This window comes from Papaver somniferum, chromosome 10 (assembly GCF_003573695.1).
Source record: "Papaver somniferum cultivar HN1 chromosome 10, ASM357369v1, whole genome shotgun sequence".
NCBI lineage: Eukaryota > Viridiplantae > Streptophyta > Magnoliopsida > Ranunculales > Papaveraceae > Papaver > Papaver somniferum.
This window is the reverse complement of record NC_039367.1, coordinates 156,873,804-156,887,713: the sequence shown is the minus strand read 5'-3', so window position 1 is coordinate 156,887,713 and position 13,910 is coordinate 156,873,804. Positions and strand designations below refer to the sequence as shown.

Below are 13,910 nucleotides of genomic sequence, written 5' to 3'. Positions count from 1 at the left end.
TGGATTAAAAGAGATAGTCATTTACAAGAAAAAGAAGATTGCAATTCCATAGATCATGAAACTTGTGATAAATTCTTTTGATTTCGATTTTTATTTAAAAAGAAATTGTACAGTGAAACGATATATTTGGATTTCTTTCGATCAATTAATCAAGAACTCGATAATAATATGACCCATTTTTTTAGGAAATATGCATTCAACAATTCACATTTATATATCAAAATTCATTATTAGAATGTCTATGTGGAAACATTTTTGGTGTCAAAACTGTTCCAAGTCAAAAGAAGAAACTCAGAATGGTTAAATTAATACCAAGCCACCCCTTATCCGCCGAACTAATGTTGTCATAGGTGGGCCCACCCTACAGGAATGTCAAATAAGATTAACAAACACTATATACCACCAGCTCATTTCATAGATACCTTCCTTTTTCCCATCTCTTCCAAATTCCAATCCGATTCTTTGTTTCTTTCCCTTTCTTCCAATCCCATCCCTAGCAAGCAATCCCCTTTCTATACTTTCTCTCTCAAGAAACGCCATTAGACTCGTTCCCTTCCCTAGAACCCCCTTTTTTTCAACCCTAGTTTTAGACTTACCTTTCCACCACATTTCTAGGGTTTTCATTACAAGAAACAGAAGGAAAAAAGCAACCCCATCTTGTCCAATTTCAATCAAAATCATCATTTCTGTATTCTTCTGTGAAAAATTAAGGATTGGGTTTTGTCAAAGTTTCGATTTTTTTGATGACTATGAAGAACAATTTCTTACCACCTAATTTGGTTTCAAATCTTCAACATGTATTGAATAACAGAAAAGGGGATGGAGAAGAAGAAGCAAATGAAGCTGCTGCTCCCACTTCTACTTCAGAAACTACAACTACAAGTTCTGAGATTGATGAATCAAAACCAATTGTTTTAGTTACTAATGGAGATGGGATTGATTCTTTTGGATTAACTTCTCTTGTACAGGCTTTAGTGAAAGATAATCTTTACAATATTCAAGTCTGTGCTCCTCAATCGTAAGTTTTTTTGTTTGATTTTTGAGTTTTTAGATATGGGTTTGTTGTTGAGTGATTTGATTTGGTGTTACAATTGATAAAATTTTGAAATTGATAGTTGGGTTCAAATCAGAACTGTGGAATAAAAATCATTGCTTTGACTTTTGAGTCGAAATGATGTGGATTTATGTTAATGTTATGAAGTGTGTTGGTCTTTCCAATTTGTGGTTTTAAGGGTGTTTTTAGGTTGAGTTATGATTAGGTTTTTGTTGTGGGTTTGTGTTTGGTGCAGGGATCGATCTGTTTCGGGGCATTCTGTGACGGTTTGTGAGACCATCACGGTTAGCTCTACAGAGATTAGTGGTGTTAGTTGCGCCGCATATGAAGTTGCTGGTAGAAAAAACTGTTCTCATTTTGGTTGTTTTTTTAATTTGAATTATGTAGATTTTGTGTAGTTATTGAGATTGGTGTTTTTTTGATGGTCAGGGACTCCTGCGGATTGCGTTTCTTTAGCTTTATCAGGAGCATTATTTTCTTGGACGAAACCTGCCTTGGTATGTATTAATACATCTTTGATAGATGGCTAAAATGGCTCTAGGATTTTGGCTACCTACACGATGTTTAATTCATGTTTTGGTTTAATGATTTAGGTAATTAGTGGAATTAACAAGGGATCGCGTTGTGGTAACCATATGTAAGTAAAATTTGTTCCTTCGATAAGGATAATTCTGTTGAGATTCATTGCATTCATCGTTGGTCTTTACGAATTTTACTGCCATTATAGTGTTTCTAATGTTTTTTGTGAAAATTCACCAGATTTTGCTCTGGTGCTGTTGCGGGAGCTAGAGAGGCTTTGATCTCTGGTGTACCTTCTCTTTCAATCTCATTGGACTGGTCAGTGAAACTTTCGTTCTTATTTGGGGAGGTGTTATTTAAGTCCTGTGATGTTGTTATTGTATTTATGGATTGACATCTTTTCTAAATATTTTGCTAGGAAGAAGGATGAGAGTAAAGAAAGTGATTTCAGTGACGCAGTCGATGTGTGTTTGCCATTAATACATGCGGCAATAAGGGATATTGAGGCTGAGGTTTTCCCTAGAAGTTGCTCACTAAATATAGAAGTTCCAACTTCTCCAGCAACAAACAAGGTATGTTTTTATCTCGTTACTTTTATGTAGTTTAGACTTTAAAGCATGGGATAGGTGCAGGACATCTTGATCCTGTATGTATGACCTTTAAAAAGCCCCGATATGAAAATTTATATTGCCAAGGATTTGATCTACGGTATTTCACTAGTGATGTAATACCTGAGGATTTTAGTTTGGTAAATGACTGCTACATTGAATTAGTCCTGTAATTGTTGGGTTACTTGTGTAGCAATAGCATCAGTTATAAACAATTTGAAATTTATTGATGATCGTATTTTTAAAAAAAGTAGAGTGCCCAGGTAATGAATGCTGTTGTTCTTGTGTTCTTACCTGGGTTGGAATTGGCTCATCGAGGTGTTTGTCAGAGATGATTTAGGGGATAATAGTTTTTTTGTTAAAATAAAATCTGATGGATTTCAAGACTATGGTCCTGATCTTGGTTCAACTTCATCTAGGATGGGCTTTTGCACTTTTATTTCTTATATCTGTTTGAAGGATGTTGATGTGGTTTGAGAATAATGAATGTGTCAAATAAGTTCTTATTTTTTCTCAGTATCTTATGTGTCATTGTTCTGAGTGTGAATTCATCCTAGGTAATGGATGGGTGTTGTTCTGGTGTTATTAAGGTGTTCCTTAGAGATGAATTTAGGAGGTGAACAATAGTGTTTTCTTCAGTAATCTGATTGGGTTCAAGAATCTCAACTCAAGATGCTGGTGATGATCTTGATTCAACTTCCCTCTAGGAAGGATATTTGAATTTTTTCTTGCGACTCAAGGTCATGATTTTGATTCAATAGCTTATCTTGGTTTAACTTTCCGGAGCATGTTAAGAACTTCTTCTTACAGATGGGTGTGACAAATAAGTTATTGTTTTGCTTCTTTAGCCGAATTCACGTTTCAGCTGATTTTGATACTCACTCACATCATCTTGCTGATTAGAAATAAGATAACCATCTACATCAGTAGTTCAGTAAAGCCTAACTATATTTAGGATCATAACCTCTCCTTATTCTGTTAACTTATATATATGTTACTTTTGACAGGGCTTTAAGGTCACCAAGCAAAGCTTGTGGAGGCCATCTCCTAGCTGGACTGCTGTTTCGGCAAATAGGCAACCTGGTGCTGGGATTTTCATGCCTAATCAACAAGGGATTGGCCTTTCACTTGCACAGCTCGGGCGAGATGCCTCTGCTGCTGTAAGTGCCTCATAGTCATTATCACATATATGAGTCAGAGGCTAAAATTTGTGGATGATCTTTTTGTAATGGGTTAATGACTTTGCACTCATTATGTTGAAGATTCCATCTTTCTCTTACAGGGTGCAGCACGCCGCTTGAACACACAGAGGAAAAATGTTGAAGTAGAATCAGTTGGAGTTGCTGGAAAAACAGATACCCAGCGAGTCAAAAGATATTTCCGTCTAGAGGTAAAAAGGGAACAAATGATAACTTGTTGTACAATGCCAAAGTGACCACACTCCTTCATTTACAACAACAAAGTGAAAAGGAAAGAATAAAGCTTATAAGATAGGTTCCATCCCACTTTATCCTAAAACTGGAATCCCAGGCGAATGCAGAAACTCCCAAAATTACCCACCGGACTCTCAAAATCTATCCACATTCAAGGAATTACTTGGTACTTAGTTGTGTATCAGTTATTAATCTGTTGAATTTGTGTAATTACAGTTTGTAGAGAAGGAGCAAAGAGATATGGATGAAGATCTGGATTTTAGAGCTCTTGAAAATGGATATGTAAGTTTTTCTCTCTCTTTTTTGTTGCCTTCTCCATAAACCTCAGGTGTTCATGTGGTGCTAATGATCGTAATTATAAACAGGTTGCAATAACTCCTCTAACTTTATCTTCAAATTCCGAGTCAGAAATTCAAACATCTGCATCGAACTGGATTGCCACAGCTTTATCTCCAGAGACGAACTGACATTTCCTCTTTAAGTTTTAACATGGGTCAGTCAGTAGTTTGTGTACATTTTGGGGGAACTTGGCTTGGTCTTATTTTTCAATTGAAAGCACATACAGATTCCGAATTTGTGCTCAATTCTTTTGTTTCTATTTAATCCTGTATTCTACGAAGACAAAAGCTTTCTTAACTTAAACACGTCGGCAGATTTTATGTATGAAGCCCGTCTAAAGCTTATACTGTCAAAATTTGTGTTTCTGATTGAAACAGTGAGGTTGTTTTTCTTTCCTCTAATTTGGGTTGAGTTTGGTTTTGGTTATTGACAGTGTCACTTGACATATGTTCAATTTTCAATCATTCTCAGTTATCTTGTGATGTTGTTTTTCGTCAGGAAACCTCCATCCCTTTTATCTTTTTCTGTGGGTCTCAGAATGATGCAATATCCACTGTTTCTTATCCAATCAATGGGCCTCCAAGAAATTTCTAGAATTTTTTTGTAAGGAGAAGGATGCAAGAAGACAAGTGGGGAACATAATGAAGATTTTTTCTTTGAACTTTTTCATCACTGTGACACTGATTTGACAGGGAAATTTGTAGAAATTTCCGGAATCTTTTTCCATTTGTTGATTTATTCTCATCTTTCTTTAAATAGCAGTGGACTCGCCACTTCCACACAAACAGAAATCATAACCAACTCTCTAACTGAAGTAACTAACTCAAGCCGAACTTCACTATCTTCATGGTTAGTAGTACATCATCTGCTACTTCGTCATCTCCTTCTTCTTCATCGTCGACTATATCGCCGTTACCGATGGAGGGGTTGCACGACATAGGTCCACCGCCTTTCCTAACTAAAACCTACGAAATGGTTGAAGACCCTGGAACAGATTCAATTGTTTCCTGGAGTGTAACTCGTAATAGCTTCATTGTTTGGGATTCACATAAACTTGCATCCAGTCTTCTGCCTAGGTACTTCAAGCATGGTAATTTTTCGAGCTTTGTTCGTCAGCTCAACACTTATGTAAGTACCACCACTCCATTCTGGTCAAGAATTCTGATTTATTTTTTAATTTTTTATGGGTTTTGCTCAAATTATATTCACCCGTTTTCTGAAATATATTTGTGTTGAATGTGTGACAGGGATTCAAGAAGGTTGATCCGGATCGCTGGGAATTTGCGAACGAAGGGTTTTTGGGAGGGCAAAAGCATTTGTTGAAGTATATCAAGAGGAGGAGAAATATAGCTCAAAACATGCAACAACAAGGACTAAGTGCTTGTGTTGAGTTAGGAAAATTTGGATTGGAAGACGAAATTGATAGGCTTAAACGAGATCGCAGTGTGTTAATGTCCCAAGTTGTGAGATTGCGGCAGCAGCAACAGGATTCTGAGGGTGAAATTGTAGTCATTGAAAAAAGATTGCAAGTAATTGAAAGCAAGCAGAGAAATTTGATGGGTTTCCTTGCGAAAGCGCTAAAGAACTCTGATTTTGTACATCAATTAATCAGCCGGAATGAGCAGAACAAAGAATTGGGTCATGGAATTGGAACTGGAAAAAGAAGAAGATTGCTTGCTAGTACCAGTGCGGAAGTCTTGCACCTGGAAGGGATTTTGGAGGATATCCAGGTTGAGGATTATCTGGATCATGCTGTAAAAGAAGAGACTGTGATTGAGTCAGACGTGGAGACATTATACGCCACTGCTAATACTGAACTAAATAATCTTATTCAAGAGAGTGATTCCGGTTTGGGTTCTTTTAGTGACTTCATATGGGAGAAGTCACTGGTCGAAGATATGGTTTCAGGTTATGAAGAGGCGGAAATGAAAGTTGGCGATCAATTTGATTGTTTAGGTGATGTTCAATTGGAAGACTTAGTTGCTGATCCGTCAGAATGGGGTGATGAACTCGCGCAGGAGTTAGTTGATCACATGGAGTTTCCTGAATCAAAACCATGAACAAAAATTCTACAATTACACTTTGTGTGCAGCATATCCAGCAAAAGAACTTGTTTTTAGTGTGCAAATGATTATTTACTTATTTGTAGCTCTACCGAGTTAAAGTCTTTCTAATTTCTTATGATTTCATTAATTTATGAAGATTTTAATTTTTTTTTAAACATGTTTCTGTAGGGTTCGATGAAGATGGAAATTGGATTCTACTCGATGATCGTTACTAGAAGAGCAATTTACCATAAGCTATTGCAGATGCTACTATCTGTCTACTCAATGATCACTACTGTAAGAGCAAGATATACCATGTTGCTGCAACTGCTGCTATCTTTCCATGAAATATATTCTCAACATTTTTCCAAAATTTAGGCTACTACTTAGCATATTATAGATAGAAATTTAGCTGCTAGTCTGCTACATAATGAAATGTAATCTGTGCATTTTAAAACACGAAAGAAGAATACTGAAAAAAATTCATTCATTCAATTATTCGATGTTACCGGCTGCCTACTGCCTAGAGTAAAAATTTGGACTTCTACAAACCCAGTCTTTGATCAACACATCCATTGGTCGAGGAAACATAACAAATCCAATCATTGGTAAATCGTAATAGCAAACCGTTGTTTTTACGAAATTACCCTCATTAAATTATTTATCGGTTGGTCGCCCATATAATTGTTTATAGTAGGGTCCGGACGGAATTTATAGTTATCCGGAGGTCCAAAGTTAACTAAAAAATTGAAATTACTTAACTATCCATAAATCAATCTCGTTTCATGATTTCATTTCTCAACTTTCTCTTCACCACAAACACCACCTTTAAATTAAAGCCAGAAACCAAAAAATCAATTTCTCATCGAAATCCTTGCAATTCAATAAGAGATTTTCACAAACGAAAATCTAGATTATGATTTAAGAGAAATCAAAACACAAAAACCAAAACCTAGATAATGATTTTCCAAATTGAATCAATTTTTTTCTAGATCTACGAAGAATGAAAATCGAGAAAAACGATCAAAACAAGAAGAAAGTAGAAAGATTCAAGAAAAAGAAGTAATAGAGGAAGATGGAAGTACTTACGTATCAGAAGAAGATGATTATGAAGAATCGCCAACACCAAAAGCCAAATCAGTGAACAAATAAATAAATAAAAGAGAACTAAAATCAAAAGAAAGGCATTATATTGTGTTTTATTTCAATTTAGTCTCTAATTTTTTTCCAAGAAAATGATCCACCAGTACATATCTCCAGTGCTGGTGAAAAACATAGTTTATGCTTGAAAAAATCTTTAGAAAGTAACAAGCTACTTGTTTTTTTTTTTTTTTTTCCGAGACCACTAATCCACCAATACATATATTCCATACTAGTGAAAAACAATTTTAAAAGAGAATTTGAGGCCGACGCGGTTTGTGGATGAATAGTCGTCATTTAGAAGCACCAGATCCGAGACAACACCTTTCCCAAATATAAACTTCTTACTCAGTGAATATAGCATCAGAGTGGTTTATACAAGTTTTTTTTTCTTTTTCTTTCTTTTTTTTAATATCTTGATACAAAGTTTTTAGTCAGAAAGAAAAAACGGAAGATAAGGAAAAATGTGATTATGTACTAAACAGTTTCAAGGTATGGTTTTTATGGCGTTCTAATTTTCTTTTCAATGTGTTGGTTAGATTTCATTTCTTCTCATTAAACTATGTATTTTATCACGACTTTTTTTCTTTCGAATGAGACTAGGAAAACTGAATTTGAAGCATCCTCCTTATTTTTATATCTTGGGATTTGATGGCAATTTTTGTAATTTTTGGTCTAGGTTATTTGACAATTTGTTTATCTTTTTAACCATGGAATATTAGTATCTAACTAAAATTTTTTTATCAAGGGGAGTTGTGAAATTAGTTTTGGGTTTGTATTGCAATGTGGGTTCTTTATCTGCCTAGCTACTGAAAAAAGATTATTCCTTTCAAATTTTATAGGAATTTATCTCACCTTCTAGAAAAATGTTGACCGTTCTTTATATAGCCTTCTTTATATAGCCTAACTTAGGAAAGTCTTGTTTTATATTCTAGATGATCCCCAATTTTTTAGTACAAGGATTCTGTATCTATTATGTATCAAGTACATAGACTTGATTGTTCAATGGTGTATGAATATTTGTGGTTCAATTATTCCATCAATAAGTCAACAAGATCCCAAAGTTAATGGAGAGAAAACAACAAATTGGGTAATGCAGTTATTGCCTTTTCCTAGCATGCACTCTTCGGTTACCTAATTCCCAAATAGCCCGAAGTTAGAACATTTGATGTCAGAAGTCATAATTTCAATGAGTGCGCTTGGAAAGTTCTTGCCATGCCTTTTCCACCATATAAACCGGTAGGGTTTTCACCACTTCCGAGATTGTTAGAGCATTGCTCGGTTGAACCCACCAAGCGTTGGTATGTCAAGTTTGATTTTCATATTTTAGTGAATCAAAACTCATTTAAAGAGTCGCTTGATTATTTACTAGAGTGAACTTCGTATAGGTTAGCTAGAAAGTTATTAGGATATGAGACTTACAAGTATTACATGAAGACTTGAAGAATGAGAATCAGTAAAGAGCCACAACGACGACATCATCCTTCCTCTTGAGGTTAGTAATATTTGACTTGAACTGTTTCATTCCTAACGTATCTTTCAAGTCGTGCATATTGAAAACATAACTGCGAAGATGTGAATGATTATACTCTAGTTAGACATAGTATTAAGGAATTAAAATTCGAAGTATAACGTCTATCTTTTGAACTTCGTATATAAGACATCGACATAATCGTATGAATGCTATTGTGATTATGTGTATTGGTATGGGTGAAGATTTCGTCCTAGGAAACAATGTTTTACATTTATTTAAGGAAGTACAATTTATAAACTTGTTTTATGAATCGAAAAGGAAACCGCTAGGCTTATTGGTATTGTTATTCATTGCAAATGTTTGGATTACCAATATGTGTGTTTAGTATAACCGCTCATAACTTGTTTATGTATCTTGGTAAAACTATTCACAATGCCTGAATTTTGTATTGATATGACTTTTATTAGTGAAACCGATCTTAAATAACCACCTGAGATGGTATGATCGATATTTGTAATTAGTGTGACCATTCCTAGTCATTGGGTGACCGATCCTAGAACTTGGTTGGGACTAATCACAAGATGTGTAATCGATACTTGTAGTAGGTTAACAAGTTTTAGTAATTGGTGTGACCGATCCTATAACTTGTGCAACCGATAACAAGTAAGTACCATAAATAAGTGGTAACCGATCCTGGTACTTAGTTAACAATGTTTTGGAAACTAATGTGACCGATCCTAGTAGCCACTTGGAGGTAGAAACGAAACTTGTTTTGGTAGAACCATTAAACCCATGAATGGTGATTCAATGTTTTTGATCAATCATATAGTTCTTGGAAATCAGATGAACCAATTCTAAACTCGTTTGGAAGTGTGACAAATCGGTTCCAAGATTGTAAATATGAAAAGGATTTACAAAGTAAAGATGTCGACATACTTTGAACATGTGCAGTAAGTCTTATCTTTTATTGTTCAAAGATATTCCTTAATAACTAAAGGAGAATCCCGGATCGAAATAAATTGAGAATCTTTTAATTAAGGTTTTTAGTTTTATATGCTTTTAATTTCCAGCAATTAAAATGCATATCTTTACAAAATAAAAATTGGTAATGTGCATTTACTAATTAATTGGAGATTTTCTACTGAGATTTCGGTCAATATTTGGACAGAGCATTTCCAGGAATTATGAAAGTCGAATTTGGAAATATATTGCATATCTTGAGAATATTTTCGGTTTTGGAAATTCTTTAGTGTCCAAACTCCTTGGTCAATAAATATCGAAGTTTGCATTTCGAGAAAACTAATCCTCGGAGCCATCAAAACTACCTAGTTGTGTTGTTACTGGTGGAGCCGTCTATTCGGAGAGGAAAGTACCCTAATTAGGCGAAATCTCTTACGACCGCTCGTTTTAAAGACTTCCTTGGGATTGGGAAGCTCTACGAGTAGCATTGGTGGGAAACTAGATAATTGCATTTTATTATTAATTTTCAATTGATTTGATTGACTACCGGTGGTTGAACTTTGATTGCACCTAGTTTGTTTATGCTTGAGAATCTTCTCTTCTGATATAAGATTCACTCAAACTAGATCGAAGTTTCGACGATGATCTTTAGACTGTTTGTATATCTAAAGATGTTTTGTGATAATCCATTATTAACAGACTCCTTTCTGTGTGTGATTGATCACAAGAGATTCAAGTTGATTGTGTGCAGGTATTTATTGAAGATCTAAGAAGATTCGAAGACAAAGAAGATTGCTTGTTTGAGTTCATAATCTTTGGTGTGCACAAAACTTGATCGGATGGGGATCCGACTATAATTGGTTTATCTTTGTGATAATCTTGATTGATTAGTTGAGTAGATTGGCAACAATATATATATTGTCTTTGTGACTAAGAAGTATCGATTGAAAAATCTAGACAATTACTTTGGTAGTTGTTAAATATATAGATCAAAGAACTTGACAAAGGAGTTTATTGGGATAAAAAGAAGAGCCTTTTATCAAACTCATATCACTTGTTTGAAAAAGACTTGTTACCGAACAGATTTTTTGTTCCTTTACTGCTTGGAATACGAACCAAAGGAATTGTTCCAAGTGCGTGACTTATTGCAAGTTAGAGGCGCAGGGATACAGACGGCACTAGGTGAACTATAGGTCTAGTTGCTTAGTTTAGATTTTTTATAGCGGCTTAATCCTGAGAGTATTCGATTCTGGACAAAGTCCCAGGGTTTTTCTGCATTTGCGGTTTACTCGTTAACAAAATCTTGCTATGTATTTTACTTTTTTATTTCCACAATTATAATTGTTTTTATTATAATTAGAAGTAAAATACACAAACGTCAATTCCTAATTACTTGATATCAATCCTATTGTGTTTGGTTAAGTATGAACCTATTATCAAGTAATCATACTTCGTTGTTGTATTGTCTCGATCTTATATCCATAGTCAATCACACAAGTTATCTTGTTGTCGTATTGTCTCGATCTCGTATCCATAGACGATCACACGAAGTGTGAAATGATCAGTTGTATTGTCTCGACTCAGTCCATAGACAATCACTTTCGTAGAAAGGACTTATAGGTGGAAAAGTTTTAGATTGAGGTATTTTTGGGTACCATCGTCTTTTCAGAGATGGCTTGATTTTTTTAGCACATTCATAAACATCTTAACAAAAACACTGATATCCATGATTTTGCGCTAGAAGAAGTAAACCAAGAAATAAGAAATCAATATGAATATGGACGACTGTTAGAATTAAAAAAAAAGAAGATAGTTTCGCCATTTCTCGTTGAATCCTAATCCTTCTATTTTATTTTTTTCAGTGATTTGATGGGGCACACGATTCAAGTTGTTACCATTGCTAGGGTGAAATAGAGTGATTGAGATAAAAAAAATAAAAATAAATAAGTTTGGGGGTATTTGATAGACGCATTTATGTGTCTAATTTGTCCTCAATGTTTCGTACTGTTAGTACTCGTTTTTGTCCTTATTATGGTGTTTTGTGTGTTTGTAGGTATTTTTTTTGGAAATAAATATTGTTGCTCGAAAAATTTGCTCGGAGCACCCCCGAAGGACATTTGCTATACGGACCCCCATTTTTGCTAAGTGTCACCCACGACTATGTGTAGCCCATATTCATCTTTAGCACCCCATCTGTTAAAGGCGCCCACGTTTTGGATTTGGGGAAACCTCATCTTCATCATTTGAATTTCAGTTTTGGCGGGAAGACATGGCAGCAAGCTGAGAAATTTTGTTCGAGTTTTTGGTGATGTTTTAGAGACATTCAATGGCTGAAACTCTTTGGGATGACGTGATTGGGCTTATCAATCTTGGTAAAGGACTTTGGTTCGATCCAAATTGGCTGGATATTCCGCGAGAAGCAAAATAGGAGCACGTCATTGAATGGAGATATTCACGGGATTTGCATGAGTTGGAATGTGTTTGCGTACGCTAGGATGACTCTAACAACCATCTGGAATGTGAAGGAGATAAATATGGTAATTTGGCAGCTTCAGAACTCATGGAGAAATCAAATATCTACATTATTTCCTAAACAGACAGTGAAGAATAATGCCGAGTAATGGAAGATTATATGAAGTTATGGCGAGATATTTTGGTCCTGTTGAGTATATATAGGGTGATGGGAACTCATAGGATAGTTTGGGGAGAATTACAGAGCACCGAGAGTCGAGAAGATCAAATTGCAGAACTTCCATTTCTTCTGCTGCAAAGCTGAAGAACACGAAGAACAGACTTACCAGGACAGTCGTTTTCCAACAGTGATAACGACTCACAGGCGAGGGTCGTACATCAGAGGCATACTTATTTGCTACAGTGTCAGTGACACATACTGTGGGTCGTTCTGGTTTGTAACACATATAACTGTTACAAACCCGATTTTCATTATATTTCTCCCTTTTCATCATTTGTAAACCATTTTTGAGTAATAATAATGAATTTCGAGCGTGTTTCCACATGATGATGTGCTAATTCTCTCACAACCAAGGCAATGAGGAAGCTATTTACGCATGAATAATTTGGTAACTATTATATTTTCTTTAATATTTAATTATAATTCACTCAGTCACTGCTTTTGCAGAGTTTTTAATTGTTTGCATAATTTTCTTCATTAGTTGTGATTCAATTAAATAGGTTATGCTTTGTTTAGATAATCTATGCTTAGGGGATACAATTAATTTTTGAGAATTTGCCTGATTATTTGTGAGTTAAGAAAATAAGGGACTTAAAGATAATTAGAGTTTTGGGTTATTTACCATCATTCATGCATGTGTAATAGTGGAATCAGTGTCTTGGTTATTTTCTCATATCTTGAAATCAAATTTTGAGTTAAGTTTTCTTTAATTTTTAAGTCTAAATTATTTTGCTTTCACAAGTCTCAACGAACCTTTTTACTACAACTCAATTGAAAATCACATCAACGACCACCTAATTTCGAAATATACATAATGATTTAATTATTTAAAAGCAAGGATTAATGCCAATCAAATTAATTCAAACCCCAAAATATTTGACTATTGAATGTAATGTATATCTCAGTACCTAAGTTGGTTGATCGTAGATTCTTCGACACCCATGAGAGAGAGGTAACTATCAAAGTAAATGATGTGAAAAGGAGAAAAAAAGGCTTTGGGGAAAAGGTTTTCCATGTAGTGGTATGACCCAAAATTTTAATGAATTTTTTTTTTAAAGAAAACTTAGGCAGAGCCTAAGGAATTGGATTGATAGTAGCGATAGCGGTGTCATTGTTTAGGCAAACATTTGACCCGCTACTTAGGTTCTTACAAGTAATAGCCAAGTTTTAAGGCTTGGAGATTTTGGGTTCTATGCAGAAGTTTATGACCCATTAAAACAAAAGTTACACGTTAAAAATTTAAGACAGTTGCTTCACTTAATATCTGTTTTTCCCTGTGATAGTTCTTGCTGAATCTTCCCTTTTATAGCTTTGATGTAAAGAGCATTGAAGTGTTCCAGAATGTCATTGGTTTCAGCATGTATTTCGATGTTCATGTGCTGCTTTTCCTCTGCCCATCCAAACGCTAAATCTGCTCCTCATGTGGCTCCTCTTGATCCCCATTGACCTGTGTGTCCTCTGCTATCAACATAGTTGCCTGCAAAATCAGTGATAGTTAGGGCTGAGAAGAACTGATAAGTGTTAGGATCCTGAATAGTGCATATTTTGATTAAGAAACCATAATTCTTCTTTTTTGGAGGGATCCCAACATGGATTCCTGTTGTTGCTATATGGGGATCATTATCTTAAGAGTACCCCTGAGTATT

At 35.0% G+C, this 13,910-nt stretch overlaps 2 protein-coding genes across 2 annotated transcripts; both read left to right on the top strand.

Moving 5' to 3' along the window:
- The first annotated feature begins 428 nt into the window (after positions 1–428).
- On the top strand, positions 429–4,400 carry LOC113318309 (5'-nucleotidase SurE-like). The gene is made up of 10 exons (XM_026566454.1): positions 429–1,018; positions 1,290–1,390; positions 1,484–1,551; positions 1,648–1,691; positions 1,814–1,891; positions 1,992–2,145; positions 3,189–3,341; positions 3,464–3,571; positions 3,831–3,896; positions 3,980–4,400. Exons 1-10 carry the CDS (start codon positions 744–746, stop codon positions 4,079–4,081), a joined length of 1,149 nt encoding a protein of 382 aa, XP_026422239.1. The 5' UTR covers positions 429–743; the 3' UTR covers positions 4,082–4,400.
- A 216-nt stretch (positions 4,401–4,616) lies between these two features.
- LOC113318310 (heat shock factor protein HSF30-like) lies at positions 4,617–6,506 on the top strand. The gene is made up of 2 exons (XM_026566455.1): positions 4,617–5,081; positions 5,201–6,506. The coding sequence occupies exons 1-2, from the start codon at positions 4,800–4,802 to the stop codon at positions 6,011–6,013; spliced, it is 1,095 nt and encodes a 364-aa protein (XP_026422240.1). The 5' UTR covers positions 4,617–4,799; the 3' UTR covers positions 6,014–6,506.
- Positions 6,507–13,910: the final 7,404 nt, after the last annotated feature.